This window comes from Eumetopias jubatus, unplaced genomic scaffold (assembly GCF_037043125.1).
Source record: "Eumetopias jubatus isolate StellerSeaLion01/CBP00866 unplaced genomic scaffold, mEumJub1_p1.0 scaffold_15, whole genome shotgun sequence".
NCBI lineage: Eukaryota > Metazoa > Chordata > Mammalia > Carnivora > Otariidae > Eumetopias > Eumetopias jubatus.
The window spans coordinates 64,827,621-64,842,520 of NW_028274821.1; the positions used below are offsets into that span (position 1 = coordinate 64,827,621).

General features: G+C 45.1%; 1 protein-coding gene across 1 annotated transcript; it reads right to left on the reverse strand.

Moving 5' to 3' along the window:
- Positions 1-10,697: 10,697 nt before the first annotated feature.
- PGAP4 (post-GPI attachment to proteins GalNAc transferase 4) lies at positions 10,698-11,909 on the reverse strand. The gene has a single exon (XM_028108657.2). The coding sequence runs from the start codon at positions 11,907-11,909 to the stop codon at positions 10,698-10,700; it is 1,212 nt and encodes a 403-aa protein (XP_027964458.1).
- Between the last annotated feature and the right edge of the window lie 2,991 nt (positions 11,910-14,900).

Sequence of the window (14,900 nt, forward strand, 5' to 3'; positions counted from 1 at the left end):
CCCCGTATAAAGGACCGAAAGGTTTGGGCAAAGGGGAGAATGAAGATGGTATTCAAGAGGAAGAAGGGTAAAGAGCTAGGCATGGAATAGGGGAAGAGGAGATGAAGAATCCCCAGCCAGCTCTCCTCCCTTGTCCACATTGGCCTGTAGGGGAGGGGGCATCTCTGCTGCTCCCACACCTTCTGTCTACCCTTCTTACCAGCTGCTTCTGGAGGGAGGAGGGATTGCTCACACTCTCAAATCACAGGGACGTTACCCAACACCGTTCTACGAGAGGGTGGATTGTCCAAGCTGAAATTCCCTCTTTTGCAAACAGTCCCTTTACTGCAGTGCGCTGGGTTGGGCCTGGCCGTTCACTCTTCTACCTAAGTGCCTCAGCATCAATTGCATCTAGTCTGTTCCAGACCTTTCCGTCATCCCCAAGTGACAGGCCTAAACAGCATAATCTAATTTGGCTTAACCAAGATGTCTGCCCTGGCAGACAATTGGGTGCTTGCTTATCAGTTAATAAAAAGGTATTTCGTTTTCCATGTGGTTCTTGTTCTCATGTGCACATCCCTTAATTAGGAATCCCTGAAGTTGTCTGAGTGCTAGGATTTCAGCCACTAAACTGAAACACTCACCCTCCCATAGTTAATCCTAAACAAGGTCCCAGTCCAAAGGGAGCCCCCCAAAAAAGAGGTAAAAATGGTGTCCAAGATAGAAGGACCGCAGGTAGGGTTGAAGTGCCAGAGGTTCCAAAGGTAAATAGAAAGTGGTAACAGGCCTCCTTTGAGCTTCCTCTCTGGGTGGAGACGAAACTATGATTCATCGATCCGCCCCCCTCTTCCATCCTCCTTAACTCATTAATGACACACTTTGGAGTTCCAGGTACTAGGCTGCGACTTCATGATACAGTAGTGAACACGTCAGACACTGTCTGAAGGAGGATTAGAAACAAAGGGGTGTATGCCAATTTGTCATAAAAAAGAGAGAGATGGCACAGCATTATGTCCCCATTCTTGGACTATGTCAAAACTCCTGGGGTGCCTGAGTGACTCGGTTAAGTGTCTGCCTCTGGCTCAGGTCATGATCCCAGGGTCCTGGGATGGAGCCCTGCATCAGGCTCCCTGCTCAGCGAGGAGTCTGCTTCTCCCTCTCCCTCTGCTTGCTGCTCTCCCTGCTTGTGCTCTTTCTCTCTCTGCCAAATAAATAAATAAAATCTTAAAAGAAAGAAAGAAAGAAAGAAAGAAAGAACGAAAGAAAGAAAGAAAGAAAGAAAGAAAGAAAGAAAGAAAGAAAGAAAGACTCCTAACAAAGAAAAAATGATGGATTAAACACTGACAATGGAGCTTACTCCTGAGAAAGTTTCTGGGACTCTGGACATAAGCAGTACTGATTTGAGGATCAGGTGACAAAACAGAGCACAGAACTGGAGAGAGAGGGGTGCCTGGGTCGCTCAGTCGGTTAAGTTCGACTCTTGATTTCAGCTCAGGTTGTGATCTCAGGGTCCTGAGATTGAGCCCCATGTAGGGCTCCGTGCTCAGTGGGGAGTCTGCTTGAGATTCTCTCTCCCTCTGCCTCTGCCCCTCCCCCTGCTTGCACTCTCTCTCTCTCCCTTTCTCTAAATAAATACATAACTAAATAAAAAAAAATCTTAAAAAACAAAAACGGTGAGGGTCATTGTTTCCACTTTTTCCCAGAACCTAGCACTGTCCTGTAAAGTAGGTATTACCACTATTCACCAAATACTGTTTCACTACTGTTCTTCTCCTCTTTCATACATATGGAGGACCTCTCTGTACTTTTCAGCCCTGTTGCAGTTCAATGAGGCCACGGCTCTGGCCATTTGCAGTCTGACGCAAAGAGCTGCTGAGTACCAGCAAGCCTTTTCTTTATCTTTCTTTAAGCCTGCTTGGTTGACCAAGGAGGTTTCCTGCTCCTGATGGGGCAGCTACATGACTGTGAAACCTCTCTCAGCCTCAATTCTTGAGTTGCTACGTGGAAAATAGTTGTCCTACAGGGTTGCCCAGATCTTTATTGGATTTTATGGCAGTGAGAAATAAACCTTTGTCGCTGAGACTTTAGCATTCGTTCTTGTTGTGCCAAAGTCTGGCTTAGCCTCCAGGACTGATAGTTCGGTAAGCATTCAAAAATAGTAACCCTGGCACAGACTACCATAGCAGGGGAAAGGGAGAGGACCTTTAGAGTTACTTTGCCGGCAGTGTGGGGCCAGAGTAGGAGAGGAAAGACGAGATAGATGCTGTGTGATAATTGTGGATAGCAAATTGCTATGTGACACATAATGTAAGGTACCTTATTGGAGGTTCTCAAGAAATATTCAAGTGAGGATTTTAAGGGGTGGGGAAGAGTGTGTCAACAAAAGAACCTGCATTATTTAATGTTAACATGACTTCATTTGCACTCACAGGCTGGTGAGACTAGGTGTCTCTAGTATTAATTCTAGAACTGCTTGTGGTTATCTTCATCTTTATTCCTTTCTTAAAGAGTGAACTGCCAAACACTGCTCAAGAGATTGCTAGAAATTTCAGGATCTCCCTAGAGTTCATGTCAGACCTACCTCTAACCTTCCAGGGATGCTGAGTTTTCTTGGTGAACATAATTTCACTGAGTTCAATTGAAACATGATTTCAATTTCATAGTTTTCTCATGAAACTGAATACAGACAGGAAAATACTTTCTAATGTAGACATATTAAGATTTGCCTGTTTCAGAAATTTATAGCACAGTTCATATTATATATCAACATTTATGTGACCACTTTCTAAAATTGTGAATTTGGAAAAAAATAAAACACTCTTGGTGTGCCCCAAATCAGTAATTCAGAACAGTTCAACAATAAGTAGAAAGCATGATCTTCAGTTGTCAACTGGTCATTCCCCTTGTCCAGTTTGAGTTTGAATATCTATACTTCCTTGAAACTAGCAACAATGATCTTATTGTTTCCATGATGTTTCCTGTTCAGCAGCTCAGATAGATGTCCTATCAAATTGGGAAGAAAATGAAGTCTTATGGGCCTCTAGGTCATGGGGCTTTTGACACTCCAGAACAATCTTGTAGCAGTATCTTTTTTAAAGGCTCCTATGACATAACTCTGTGACTATATGGTTAAATAAATCTAATCTAAATAAAATAAATCTCCATGTTGCTTCAATTTCTAAATATCATACAAAGTGGCAAGAGCAGGAAAAATATTGTCTTGACTACTTCCTCCAGAAACAGGGCAGTCACTGTTCACATTTTGCCCATCAGCAATCCACATCCATCTTTCTGGCTAACAAAAGCCCCATTCTATTTGGGTGATGGGTAGAGAGCCCTTGAGGTCAAGAAAGATAAGCCCCCACCCAAGCTAAAATGGAGGGATTTGGGATTGGGTTTATCCAATTTTCTTTTGCCTGGAACTGGTCAAAGAGAGGGCCTGGCCCATATCTGGCCAATGAAACAAAAGGAGAGGTCTCAGGGAGACATCCTGAAATTGTTCTTCCCGGAAAAGAAACATAGAACTTCACAAGGAGGAAGTTTTTTTCTATCCCAGTCTCTTCCATCTTTGAATGTAGCCCTGTGAGGATGTAGTATTTGAAGCTGCAGTAAAAGATGGCGGACAAGAAGGAGAGACAGAATCTGGGCTCCGAATGACACCATTGCATTACTGAGCCTGCCTTCTCCAGACTGCTTTTTAGGTGATAAAATCAAACATCATTATTGCCTGAGGCCCTGGGAGACTGGATTCTGTTATTTGCAGCTAAATGCATCCTTATGCTACAACCATCTCATGCACTGAAACCAACCTGCAAAATTTGCACCGCACCTTCCTGATGTATGAGATGTAATTCTGAATTTTAATGTGAGTCTCTGCCTTAGAGTGAGGATTCATATTTAAGCATGACTGTAGGGGTTAATTTGGTTAAAACAGTTTTCTTCCTCTGGTGTTAACTGATAAAATGAAAGATAAGGTGATTCTAATCTCTTCAAAGCTTTTTCTGTTTCAAATATGGGAGTGTGTTTCTGCAGAGTGGGGCATTTCAGCTAATGGTTCAGTGAAATTAAAAAAAATCATGACAAGGAAAAAATAGTTTTTTTCTTGTTTTTTTTTATTGTACCTATATGACAAGATGGATGTTAGCTGAACTTCTCATGGTAATCATTTCATAATATATGTAAATCAAACCAGCATGCTATATGCCTTAAACTTATACAGTGATATATGTTGATTATTTCTCAGTAAAACTGGGAAAACATTTTAAAATAAGGAAACAACTTGAGTCATCTGAATGAATATTGCTAATGTGATTTAGGCATTTTTTAAGATGGAGATAAAACGCTATATTTAGATTTACATGTGATAACTTTGCTTGATGTAATTCCTTGCAGAATAATACATGAACTATAATTATGAATGTGATAGACACCATTATTTTTTTTAATAACTTTTAAAATTTAGATGATTTTTCCTCTTCTTGTTCAAAAGGAGAGCACTCCACATGTAGATTCCAGGGACCGTGCCTCCTCTATCATAAACTCCATTGCAGGAGGAGGCTAGATGGAAGCCAACTTTCATTTGGTGAACCCTAGGTGGCTATGGATTCTGAATATATTTAGGTCTGGCAAAGTATGGTTGAGAAGGACAAGAGGAATTGCCCAAACATGGTGCTAGAAAGAAATCTACACAGACTAGTTGACTTGTGTTTCTAAAGTATGGGCATCTAGGGGCGCCTGGGTGGCTCAGTCGGTTAAGCATCAGCCTTCAGCTCAGGTCATGATCCGCGGGTCCTGGAATTGAGCCCCGCATCGGGCTCCCTGCTCAGTGAGGAGCCTGCTTCTCCCTCTGCTGCTCCCCCTGCTTGGGCTCTCTGTCAAGTAAATAAATAAAATCTTTAAAAAAATAAAATAAAATATGGGCTGCTAACTGTACAAGCAACCAGGTCTTGGGGTCACAACAATGCCAGAGCTTACATCTTTTTCTGGATAAAACCAAATTGAGGTGGCATACATTCTTTGTCTCAAGTGTTGCTAGTGTATGAGTTTTGCAGAGGACTCAACTTTTGTGGAGAATTCCCATTTAAAAAAAGCCATGCTATGGGGCAGCTGGGTAGCTCAGTCGTTAAGTGTCTGCCTTCGGCTCAGGTCATGATCTCAGTGTCCTGGGATCAAGCCCCGCGTCGGGCTCCCTGCTCAGCGGGAAGCCTGCTCCTCCCTCTCCCACTCCCCCTGCTTGTGTTCCCGCTCTCGCTGTGTTCTTGCTGTCAAATAAATAAATGAAATCTTAAAAAAATAAATAAATAAACAAAGCCATGCTAACAGACATCAAATAACCCAAAAGTCATGTATCTGAAAAATGATCCTCTAAGAGTGGCCTGTTCCTCATGTCTCGTTTCTGGGAAGGTTTACGTCTCTATCCTTGGTTTGTGTTAAATCATATCATGTTTTGCCAAAGACCACTCCTACCACCCAGAGCCACTCAGCCCTATAACGTGAGTTCACCGGTACAGTGTGGGGATTGTTCTGTCTCTCTCTCCAGCCTTTTGGCCTAAAAGTCCCAGACGAGGCCGTGGACCCACCATGCGTGGTGTTCATATCTAGATGATCCCCACTGGCAGCACCAGGAAGATTGCAGCCCGAAGGGAAAATCCCAGCCTTCGCCTGACAGTAACACACAGGACCCTCCCCTGCCCCCCACCCCCACAACTCCCAATGCACACACTAGAAAGAAAACCATAAAACCCAAAAAAGCAGCTCTGTGGTTGGTGTCAAAAGTTCCTTTTCGTGCTTGTCATTCCCTCTGCCTGGAATGCACGTAAAAAGCTTTTCAGTGGAGTCAGAATTGTACATCATAACCAACCCTCACTACCTGGATCCTTCTCTGTCTCTCCTAAATTTCCCTCCCTAGTCCCTCTTCTCTTCTATTAGTATTTCTCTTTTCCACAGGCAGTTCCACTGTGGACCCCTATACCCTTTCTAAACCCCTTTTTCTTTTCTTCCCTTCCTTCCTGCTTGCCTTTCTTTCCCTCCTTCCTTCCTCTTTCATTCATTCATTTCCTATTATGTGTCAGGTATTGTTCCAGGGCATACAGCATAAATGAAAAAGAAGAGTCCAGATATTGGGAAGTTTATGTCCTGTGGGGGGAGAAGGAGGGGGAAATATCCCAAGATAATAAGGGAATTTCAGGTCATGACAAGAGCTTTGAAGAGAATCAAACTGGGTAAGTGATAGATGGGCCTGGGGGTCGGGAAGGGGGATGGCAACTGCTTTAGAGAGGATGGGAAATCTATCGGGAAGGATTAAAATTAAGTTGAGGCCTAAATTATAGGAAAGATTCAGCCAAAGGAAAACTGTTCCAGATAGACAGGATGGCCACGCAAAGGCCTTGCGGTAAGAGTCAGTGCAGCAAGTCTAAGCAAGTGAACGCGAGCTGGCGTGGTTAGAACCTGGAGAACGCGGATGGGAGTGGTAATAAGACATGAAGTCTTATTAATCTGCAGGGGCAAGATTCCACCTGGCCTGGAAGGGAATGTAGGGGGGCTGAATTTTATTCTAAATGCAGTAGGAAGCCAGGTCCTAGCAAAGTAATGAACTATTTATATAGAACACTGACTATTCATTATTTAGTTCCTATGCATTCTCCATAGGCTGGTCCTATAAAGATTTCAGGACAGTGGGACGCACAGGAAGAATTTATTACAGGGGCGCCTGGCTGGCTCAGTGGACCATACGACTCTTGATCTTGGGGTTGTGAGTTTGAGCCCCATGTTGGGTGTAGAGAGTACTTAAAATCTTAAAAAAAAAAAAAGAATTTATTACATGCGGAGTTTGGCACACACAGAAACAGGTGACCCTCTGCTTCACTCTACATCTTTGTCTTCCTCCTCCATCTCTCGGACATCTTAAAGCTACCCCATTCCTACATACGCCATGTGTTCCGTGTTTCTTTTGAATAAATTCATCATTTGGCTTTGGATTTTCATCTGCTTTTACCCCAGATTATTAGTAGAGCTGCCTCTTTTGAATCAGTTCATTCACTCACATTTCTGTGTAGGACATTAGGGAAAATAATCAAGAAAATCTGTTAAGTTCTAAGCCAAAAATCCCCATTCTTAAGAGTGATGACTCACAACAATGCTACAACACAAGTCCTGGAGTGAGCTGGAAGCCACAGCACATTTCCACTGCAGTTCTAATACATTAAGTACTTTTTAATTACATTATCAATCATCTTTGACATAGCCCCCAAAGGTTTTCCAAATAAAATCCAGCCTAAAAACAAAACCCGTGCCAGTTAATGAGCATTTCTCAGCGAATTCACTGTAGTTGGGATAAAAATATCCAAGTGGTTCATGTGACTTAAAATTAGCCAACTTCATATTGTGTACTACTGTAACTCACAATGTTTCGTAGTGTATATAAAAATCCCACAGCAATCAACTCCAATTAGAATGCCTCTCTACCCAAACTTAAGTTACCAATTAAATAAGTTCTACCAAATAAGGAGTGTATCCAAGGTAAATTGGATTAATCCCATCATATTAATCCGATTTGTTCTCCAGTTGCACGGTTGCATTCTCAACCCTTTTTTCTTTAAACAACAATAAAAAGGAATGCACAATTCAAATGTTTCCACTTAAGAAATACAACTAAATCAGTTATGAATTTTTAAGCCAACAGCCCATAATTGTGAATGGCTACCTTGGGACTCCAAAATGCAGTGTGTGTGTGTGTGTGTGTGTGTGTGTGTGTGTGTGTGTGTGTGTGTGTGTGTGTGTGTGTAGTTTTGATACTATTCACATTAGAAAAATCCATCCAAAGAAATCTGATAGAGGGGCATCTGGGTGGCTCAGTTGTTGAGTGTCTGCCTTCAGCTCAGGTCATGATCCCAGGGTCCTGGGATCGAGCCCCGCATTGGGCTCCCCACTCTGTGGGAAGCCTGCTTCTCCCTCTCCCACTCCCCCTGCTTGTGTTCCCTCTCTCGCTGTGTCTCCCTCTGTCAAATAAATAAATAAAATCTTAAAAAAAAAAAAAAGAAATGAGAGAGAATGACAAAAGTCTTCTCAGGATGCCTCGGTGGAACAGGTGTTTTAATTTGAACTGATACATCTATGCAAATATACCCAGTCACAATAGGGAACTTCTTAGGCCCGACAATTATTTAAACCCTGAAGGGTGAGCAGGTTCTGTTAGAGACCTTTACCCTCCTGGTGACCTATGTCCTTTAGTTCTCCTCTAGCCCCCTTGCTTAGGGATTAAACGAGACTTCAGCTTTGGTGTAAAGCTGTCAGCTGTCCTAACCAAGGACAGTATACAAAAACTGGACTCTAGGAATGAGGGAGAAAAGGGAGGGAGATCTAGAAGAGGGTGAGGATAAGACAGCAGAACTGAGCCTGCCTCTGCCGAAAACGTCCAAAGACAGTAGGCTCTAGTTAAGATCGATGGGGGAAGGCATCTTAGTGGATAGGTAGGAAATTAGACAAGGCAAAGATGGCTTTAGCCATCCAGAAATGAAGGAGTCAAGGGAGGAGATATCTGCATGCGGTAGACAACTGAATCCGAAAGAGCAGAAATATAAACCAGCAATGATTCCCTATCTTCTGCTTAGCTAGCTTAGATGTAACTCTCCTGTTGCTGGGCAAAAAAACATTCCTGAGGAGATCCGATCGTTAATGCAACAGACTCTAATTTAGAGTTGCAGGCCGGGGGTGCTTCTGTTCCTGAACATGGGATGAGCCAGTGATGGGGAGAGGATGAATGAAGCAGTGGAATCTGAACATCCTGACAAGTCATCCAGAAGCTCCGCTCACTTTGGACATTCCTGAGCGACACATGACGTATCACGAGAACAATACAATACACACATAGACCTGCTGGTTCCCCAAAATCTACAGGACAATGAGGTTCTACCATGGGAGCTTACAGAGACATTGTTCCGCCCAGGTTACAGTCAGGTTCTACAAAAGAGATGCTCACAGCACGGATATTTAGAAAATGAACGTGCTTAAGAGAAAAGTGCTGGAGCTGGAAGTCCACTGCTGTCCAGCTTAGCGACCCTGGGGAAGTGGTTTCACCTCCCTTGGCCTCAGTTTGTCCATCTGCAAAGTATGGTGTAGAACTCCCATGTCCGGTCTACTGGGAGGATGGAAGCTCACTGGAAATTTCAAAGCAAATGAAGACGTGGCGCTGAAACGACCTGTCAACACTTGAACTCCGATGTCGACATCCATCTTCACGAGGGGACTTATTGGCCTCCGGCTTGGTAAGTATCGTCAGGGGACATTTAAGTGTAACTTCGGAGGAGAGTAGTTTTCAGATGCAGGTCTTGGAATAAGCTCGAGAGCAGTCTCAGATCATTTCCAGTTCGAACAAACCATTATTTTTGTCTTGGTTGGAGGCAGCGCCAGGTGAAAGCTGAGCTACATCTCCTTCACAAATCACAACAAGTTAGCCTTTATTCTAGGAGTTTGGTCCAGAATGGCTACTCTCCGGGCGGGAGCCCTATGCCCTACTGCACACTTGAAGCAGTATCACTAATATCTTTATCCAAAATACACTTGAGTGTTATATACTCATTACAGAAGAGAAAAGAACTAGTATTTGCCAAGTGCCTTCCATGGGCTAAGTAAGCACTTGCTGGGTGTTTTATATACGTTCTGTCACTTAATCCTCAAGGCAACTTTCAAAGGTAGGTATGGCCATCCCCATTTTACAGGTGAAGAAACAGAGACTCAGAGTGGTCATGACTTGCCCACATGCACATCGGTAGGACATGGCAGAGATCTGAAATAAAAACTCAGGCCCTTCCGACTTCACAGTCTATGCTTTTGCTACTCTAACATCCTGATACCCAGAAAGAAAAAAAAAATGAGGTTGAATGGTTAGCCAGCAAAGTTAGGGAAAAGGATATGCTATTAGTAAAGAGCTCACCCAGTTTACATCATTCTTCAATGTCCAATTTTCAAAGAATCAGAATATGATAGAAACATTCAATATGAAATCACTACTAAACATAAGCAGTCTGACCTTGATGATCCAGAAGGCGCTTCCAGATCTTGCTGTGCCTTAAAGTTCTCACTAACAATACTGACCATCAGTACACTACAGATGCATGGGAAAGAAACACCATGTAACAGAAGCGAGATCACCTGCCACCAAGTCGTCAGGCACTGCCAACGGCTCTTACCGGCTTTTACCAGCTTTTACCACACCAGGTCAAAGAAACAAATGGAACCTGTCAATATGGTCCTGCCTCTTTGGACATATGTTCTAGACATACATCCATTCTCATGCCCAGTGAGAAAGAAATCCCTTCAAAAGGATCTCACCTTTCACCAAATTCTACCCTTGAAGTCCTAAAACGGTCATTATCTTTGTGCACAATATTTTTGGCAGTCACGAGCTCGATCACAAAACAGAGCTGACGACGAAGGCAGAATACAACTGGTATTTAAATGCCCCCTGGGCAGGCGGGTCAGACTGCATGAGGCAGTGTGGCTGTGTGGAGGGAGAGGGGTCCTGCCTCAGGGCGAACATCCACTCCTGCCAGAGTTACCAAAGCCAAGGTTCTTGACGTGTACGTTCTCAGCTGTCTCAGTGCCTAGATCCCTAACAACATGAAACAATGAAATAACTGCAAGCAACCATGTCGAAATAAAGAACTCGGTATCGGAATCACCGAGAAGCGGCCAAGTTCAGAAAGGCATTTCTTGGCACACTACAGCAGACTGGGATGAAAGTTGTACCGGAGGCTGGAGAAGAGCCCGATGTGCTTCACGAGGTTGGGCTCCACCACATAGGCCCGCTCCCCCTTGGCCCTCAACAGTGAGTAGAGTGCCATGTCCTTGCCAAAGCCCTTGTGGCAGTACACCTGAGACAGGTAGGTGAGGGTCCGGCGGGCCGCAGGGGCAGGGAAGAGCATGGCGGGGGTGCAACACTGAGAGGCAGGGACCACGCTGTACAGGGAAGGACTCAGCCGCCGCAGTTCCAGGAAATAGTGCCGGCCCACCAGTTCTACCAGACCCATGCTATACAGGGAGAAGAAGAGCATGACGGGCCAGCTGAACCCTGGACGGCTGGCAAACCGCATGTATATCCAGGTAAGCAAGGGCCCCAGCAACATGCCCACGCCGACCCACTCCAGGATCCGCATGGGCTCTGGGTTGATGTAGTGCTGGAGCCTCTCGGGATGATAGAGCTTCAGATAAAGGGCATCTCTGAGGTGTGGCTCGGAGAAGCGAGCCCGCAAAAGGTGCTCCAAAACTGGGAAGATTTGCTCTTCTGGGACGGCGTCATCTTCCACCATCAGGACATAGTCTGGGTTGTAGGTCTGCAGGGAGGACTCCAGGCAATAGACATAGTCCTGCTTCTCTTTCTCAAACGAGTTGGTCGAAGGGTCATCACCATAATCATCCTCAGTGCCCTCATAGCGGTTGGCCACCGGGACATACTTCGACAGCAGCTTGGCATCGAAGTGGCTCACGCTACGTTCCACATTGCATAGGAAGAGCTGGTGCCCCTCGCACTGGGGGCCGCATTGTTGCAGAAGCCGGTGAAACTGGGACACCACCTGCAAGACATAGTGGAAGCCAGGCTGCCTGTCGACAGTGATGATGGTGATGACCAGCCAGGGGCGGGGGGTGGCCTGCCAGACGATGGGCACCGAGCCATTGGCAGACGGCAGCTCCTCAAAGTAGTGGAGGGCAGCTTCGCCCTCTTTCAAACTTTGCTGCAGGAACTCTTGACTCATTTGGTTCAGGTGCCAATGGCGCAGATAGAAATAAGAGTGCAGGAGCCGGTGACAGGCTAGGGGGGCCAGCAAGCCGAACGTCACCACCGTTAAGATCAAGAGCTGGACAGCAGTGCTGCCCCAGGAGAGCCGCCTCAGCCTCCGGAGAAGCATGGCAGTGGGAGGGGCTGATGTGCTCATGAGGTCAACTTCTGGTCAGGTCTGGTCCCAAGAACAAACCATCCTGGAACACAGGCCCGAATCTGCACAAGTCAAACCTAGAGAGAGACAAGTACAGAATGGTAAGAGGCCTTAAAGAACAAACAAAAAAACAACCCAGAGACAGAATGCAGCACATATCAACCCAGAAATTCTAATTCTAAGTTGTAGCTACTAGAGACTTCCAAGTACTTTCTCCAGTACACTATTCTTCGGTTGTGTGGGTTAATGATCTCTGGGATTCTTTCATTATTTCTACTATGAGTAAGGAAATCCTGGTGTACCCAAGCAAGTTGCTACACCCTCAGATGGTTAGTTGGGTTTACAATGTGCCAGAAAATCATCAGGTTGGCTAGTAAGATCCTTATTTCAATGCAGCAGCTACATAGACCTGTGTTCTTAAAACAGATGAAAAAGCAAGACTTGACACAAAGCAAATACACATTTAAAGTAAATTCCAAAGTGTGTATTGACTGACTACGCATAGCAGTTTCTGAAAACTGTCTTTTCTGCACATCCCAAACAAGAAAAGGACTCTTTAGGATTCTCTGAGATGTCTTTGTCAAGATCTTCCATTCTTATTTCTCTAATCTCATGCAACTATACTTAAAACTGCATCTTAGTTTAATCCTGATTGTTCTCCCATTTTATTTTTTATAGCACTACCACAGGAATCAGTATCTCCCATATGCAAGCGAACTCCAGAGCCCCAGCCGTGGGAGGGGAGGAAATATCTGAAGAAAGGTCCATGAGCAGCTTTTTTTTTTTTTAAAGATTTTATTTATTTATTTGCGAGAGAGAGAATGAGAGATAGAGAGCACGAGAGGGAAGAGCGTCAGAGGGAGAAGCAGACTCCCTGCTGAGCAGGGAGCCCGATGTGGGACTCGATCCCGGGACTCCAGGATCATGACCTGAGCCGAAGGCAGTCACTTAACCAACTGAGCCACCCAGGCGCCCGTCCATGAGCAGCTTTGCAACGAAGGAGGGAGGGATAACAGAAATGAAGATGAAAGAGACAGTTACCCCCAGCCTGGTCCAGAAAGGATGTCGCATGACGTGATGGCTCAGAGTGCAGGCTGGAGGTCAGGCACACATGTGACTCCCAACTCAGCCACTCAGTGGGTGGAAAGTCCCATCATTTCTCCACAGCTTTGGGGCGCCTGGCTGGCTCAGTCGGAAAAGCCTGCGACTCTTGATCTCGGGGTCCTGACTTGGAGCCCCACAATGGGTGCTCAGATTACTTAAATAAAACTTTAAAAAAAAATGTATCCATATGGGGGCACCTGAGTGGCTCAGTTGGTTTAGCATCTGACTCTTGGTTTCAGCTCAGGTCATGGTCTCGGGGTTGTGGGATCAAACCCAGTGTCGGGCTCCGTGCTCAACACGATATCTGCCTGAGATTCTCTCTCCCTCTCCCTCTGCCCCTCCCCCCACTCACGCCTGTGCTCTCTCTCTCAAATAAAATAAACAAATAAAATCTTTTAAAAAAATGTATCCACACAGGGGCAGCTGGGGGGCTCAGTTAAGTGTCTGCCCTTGGCTCGGGTCGTGATCCTGGGGTCCTGGGATTAAGCCCCGCATCGGGCTCCCTGCTCAGCGGGGAGTCTGCTTCTCCCTCTCCCTCTGCTGCTCCCCCTGCTTGTGCTCTCTCTGTCTCAAATAAATAAATAAAATCTTTAAAAATAAAAAAAAATAAAAATGTATTCATACATACAAACTCAAGTAATACCTTGGGAGTAAGGAGGCCTAATGATCTGAGGGAAAATAGACTCATATGAGAAACAGAATTAAAAGGACAAAACCAGTATAACGCCAGTAATGTCAATGCAAAACGAAGCGGTGTCTAAAGAACAGAAGGTAAACCTAAACCTCTTATGTCAGAAGCATAATACAGTGTGTACACATTTGGAAGAAACCGCCTCACTTGTGAGTTATCTTGAAGGAAGGGCTGCCCAGGGACCATATGAGGTTGTAGTGCTGAGTTCAGGGCAGTCATTTCTGTGTCCTCCCTTTCTCGGGCACACAGAAAGACCATATTCCCTAGCTCATCTTCTTCCAGGTGGGGTGCAGTGAGTAAGATTTGCCAGGAAAATATGAGCAAAGTGACAGGTGTGACTCCTGGGCCAAGGTGGTTGAGAGCATTTGTGCCTTCCCGACTTTCTCATTCTCCATTTGCCAACTGAGTGGCTCTCGAGGAGGGTGGAGCCAGCAGATGGCGGGAGCCTGAGGTCTTGAATGATTCAGAGATGGAGGTCCCTCCTACTACTCACCTCCCAGGAGCCTTCCAATCTAGAGTGGGCTGTGTGGGGAGTAATACATAATCCACTATGTCTAGTCACTAATGATTTTTGGACTAGTTTATTACAGCAGTAACCTGTCCAGCCCACTAGAACTGTGTACAATACCACACCTCTCTCTATAAGATAATGACATAATAATTCAATAAAGGCTCATTTCAGCATCAGAAGCACATCATACTGTGGGACCCAGAGGTGAGACAGACTACCCCAGTACTAGTAAGTAGTACCTGAAGAGGGAAATAGCAGGGAGAGGTTTGAATAGCAGGCAATCCCAGGCCTGCTGGTTTGTGAACGTTCACAGTACGATAGAAGGGATGCTTCTCCCTGTGAGGTGCTCAGGCCAATGGAGTTAATAAATCACGTGGATGCACATCACTCCTAATGGAAACCAAGGACTGAAATTGCATTGAGCTTATACTCCTGGTGAGGAACGGGGTCATTCAGGTGTCTTTCTGCTCACCTTGTTCTCCCTGCGCTTGCTATTACCCAAGAGAGCGTACCCACTTAGAAGGAGGAACAAAATACAGCCACCAAGATAAGGCCTGCAGCTTGGAGAACGCCAGGCCCATGGTGAGCACAGACGTGACAATGTGACAATGTGACACTGCAGAGCTCTGTGTTTGGTGCCAAATCCCCATCCACACTCCTTTGACACAAATTGGTGAGTTTCTGG

Excerpts from the sequence above, each read along its gene's own strand:
- PGAP4 (XM_028108657.2), bottom strand. The coding sequence starts at position 11,909 with ATGAGCACATCAGCCCCTCCCACTGCCATGCTTCTCCGGAGGCTGAGG.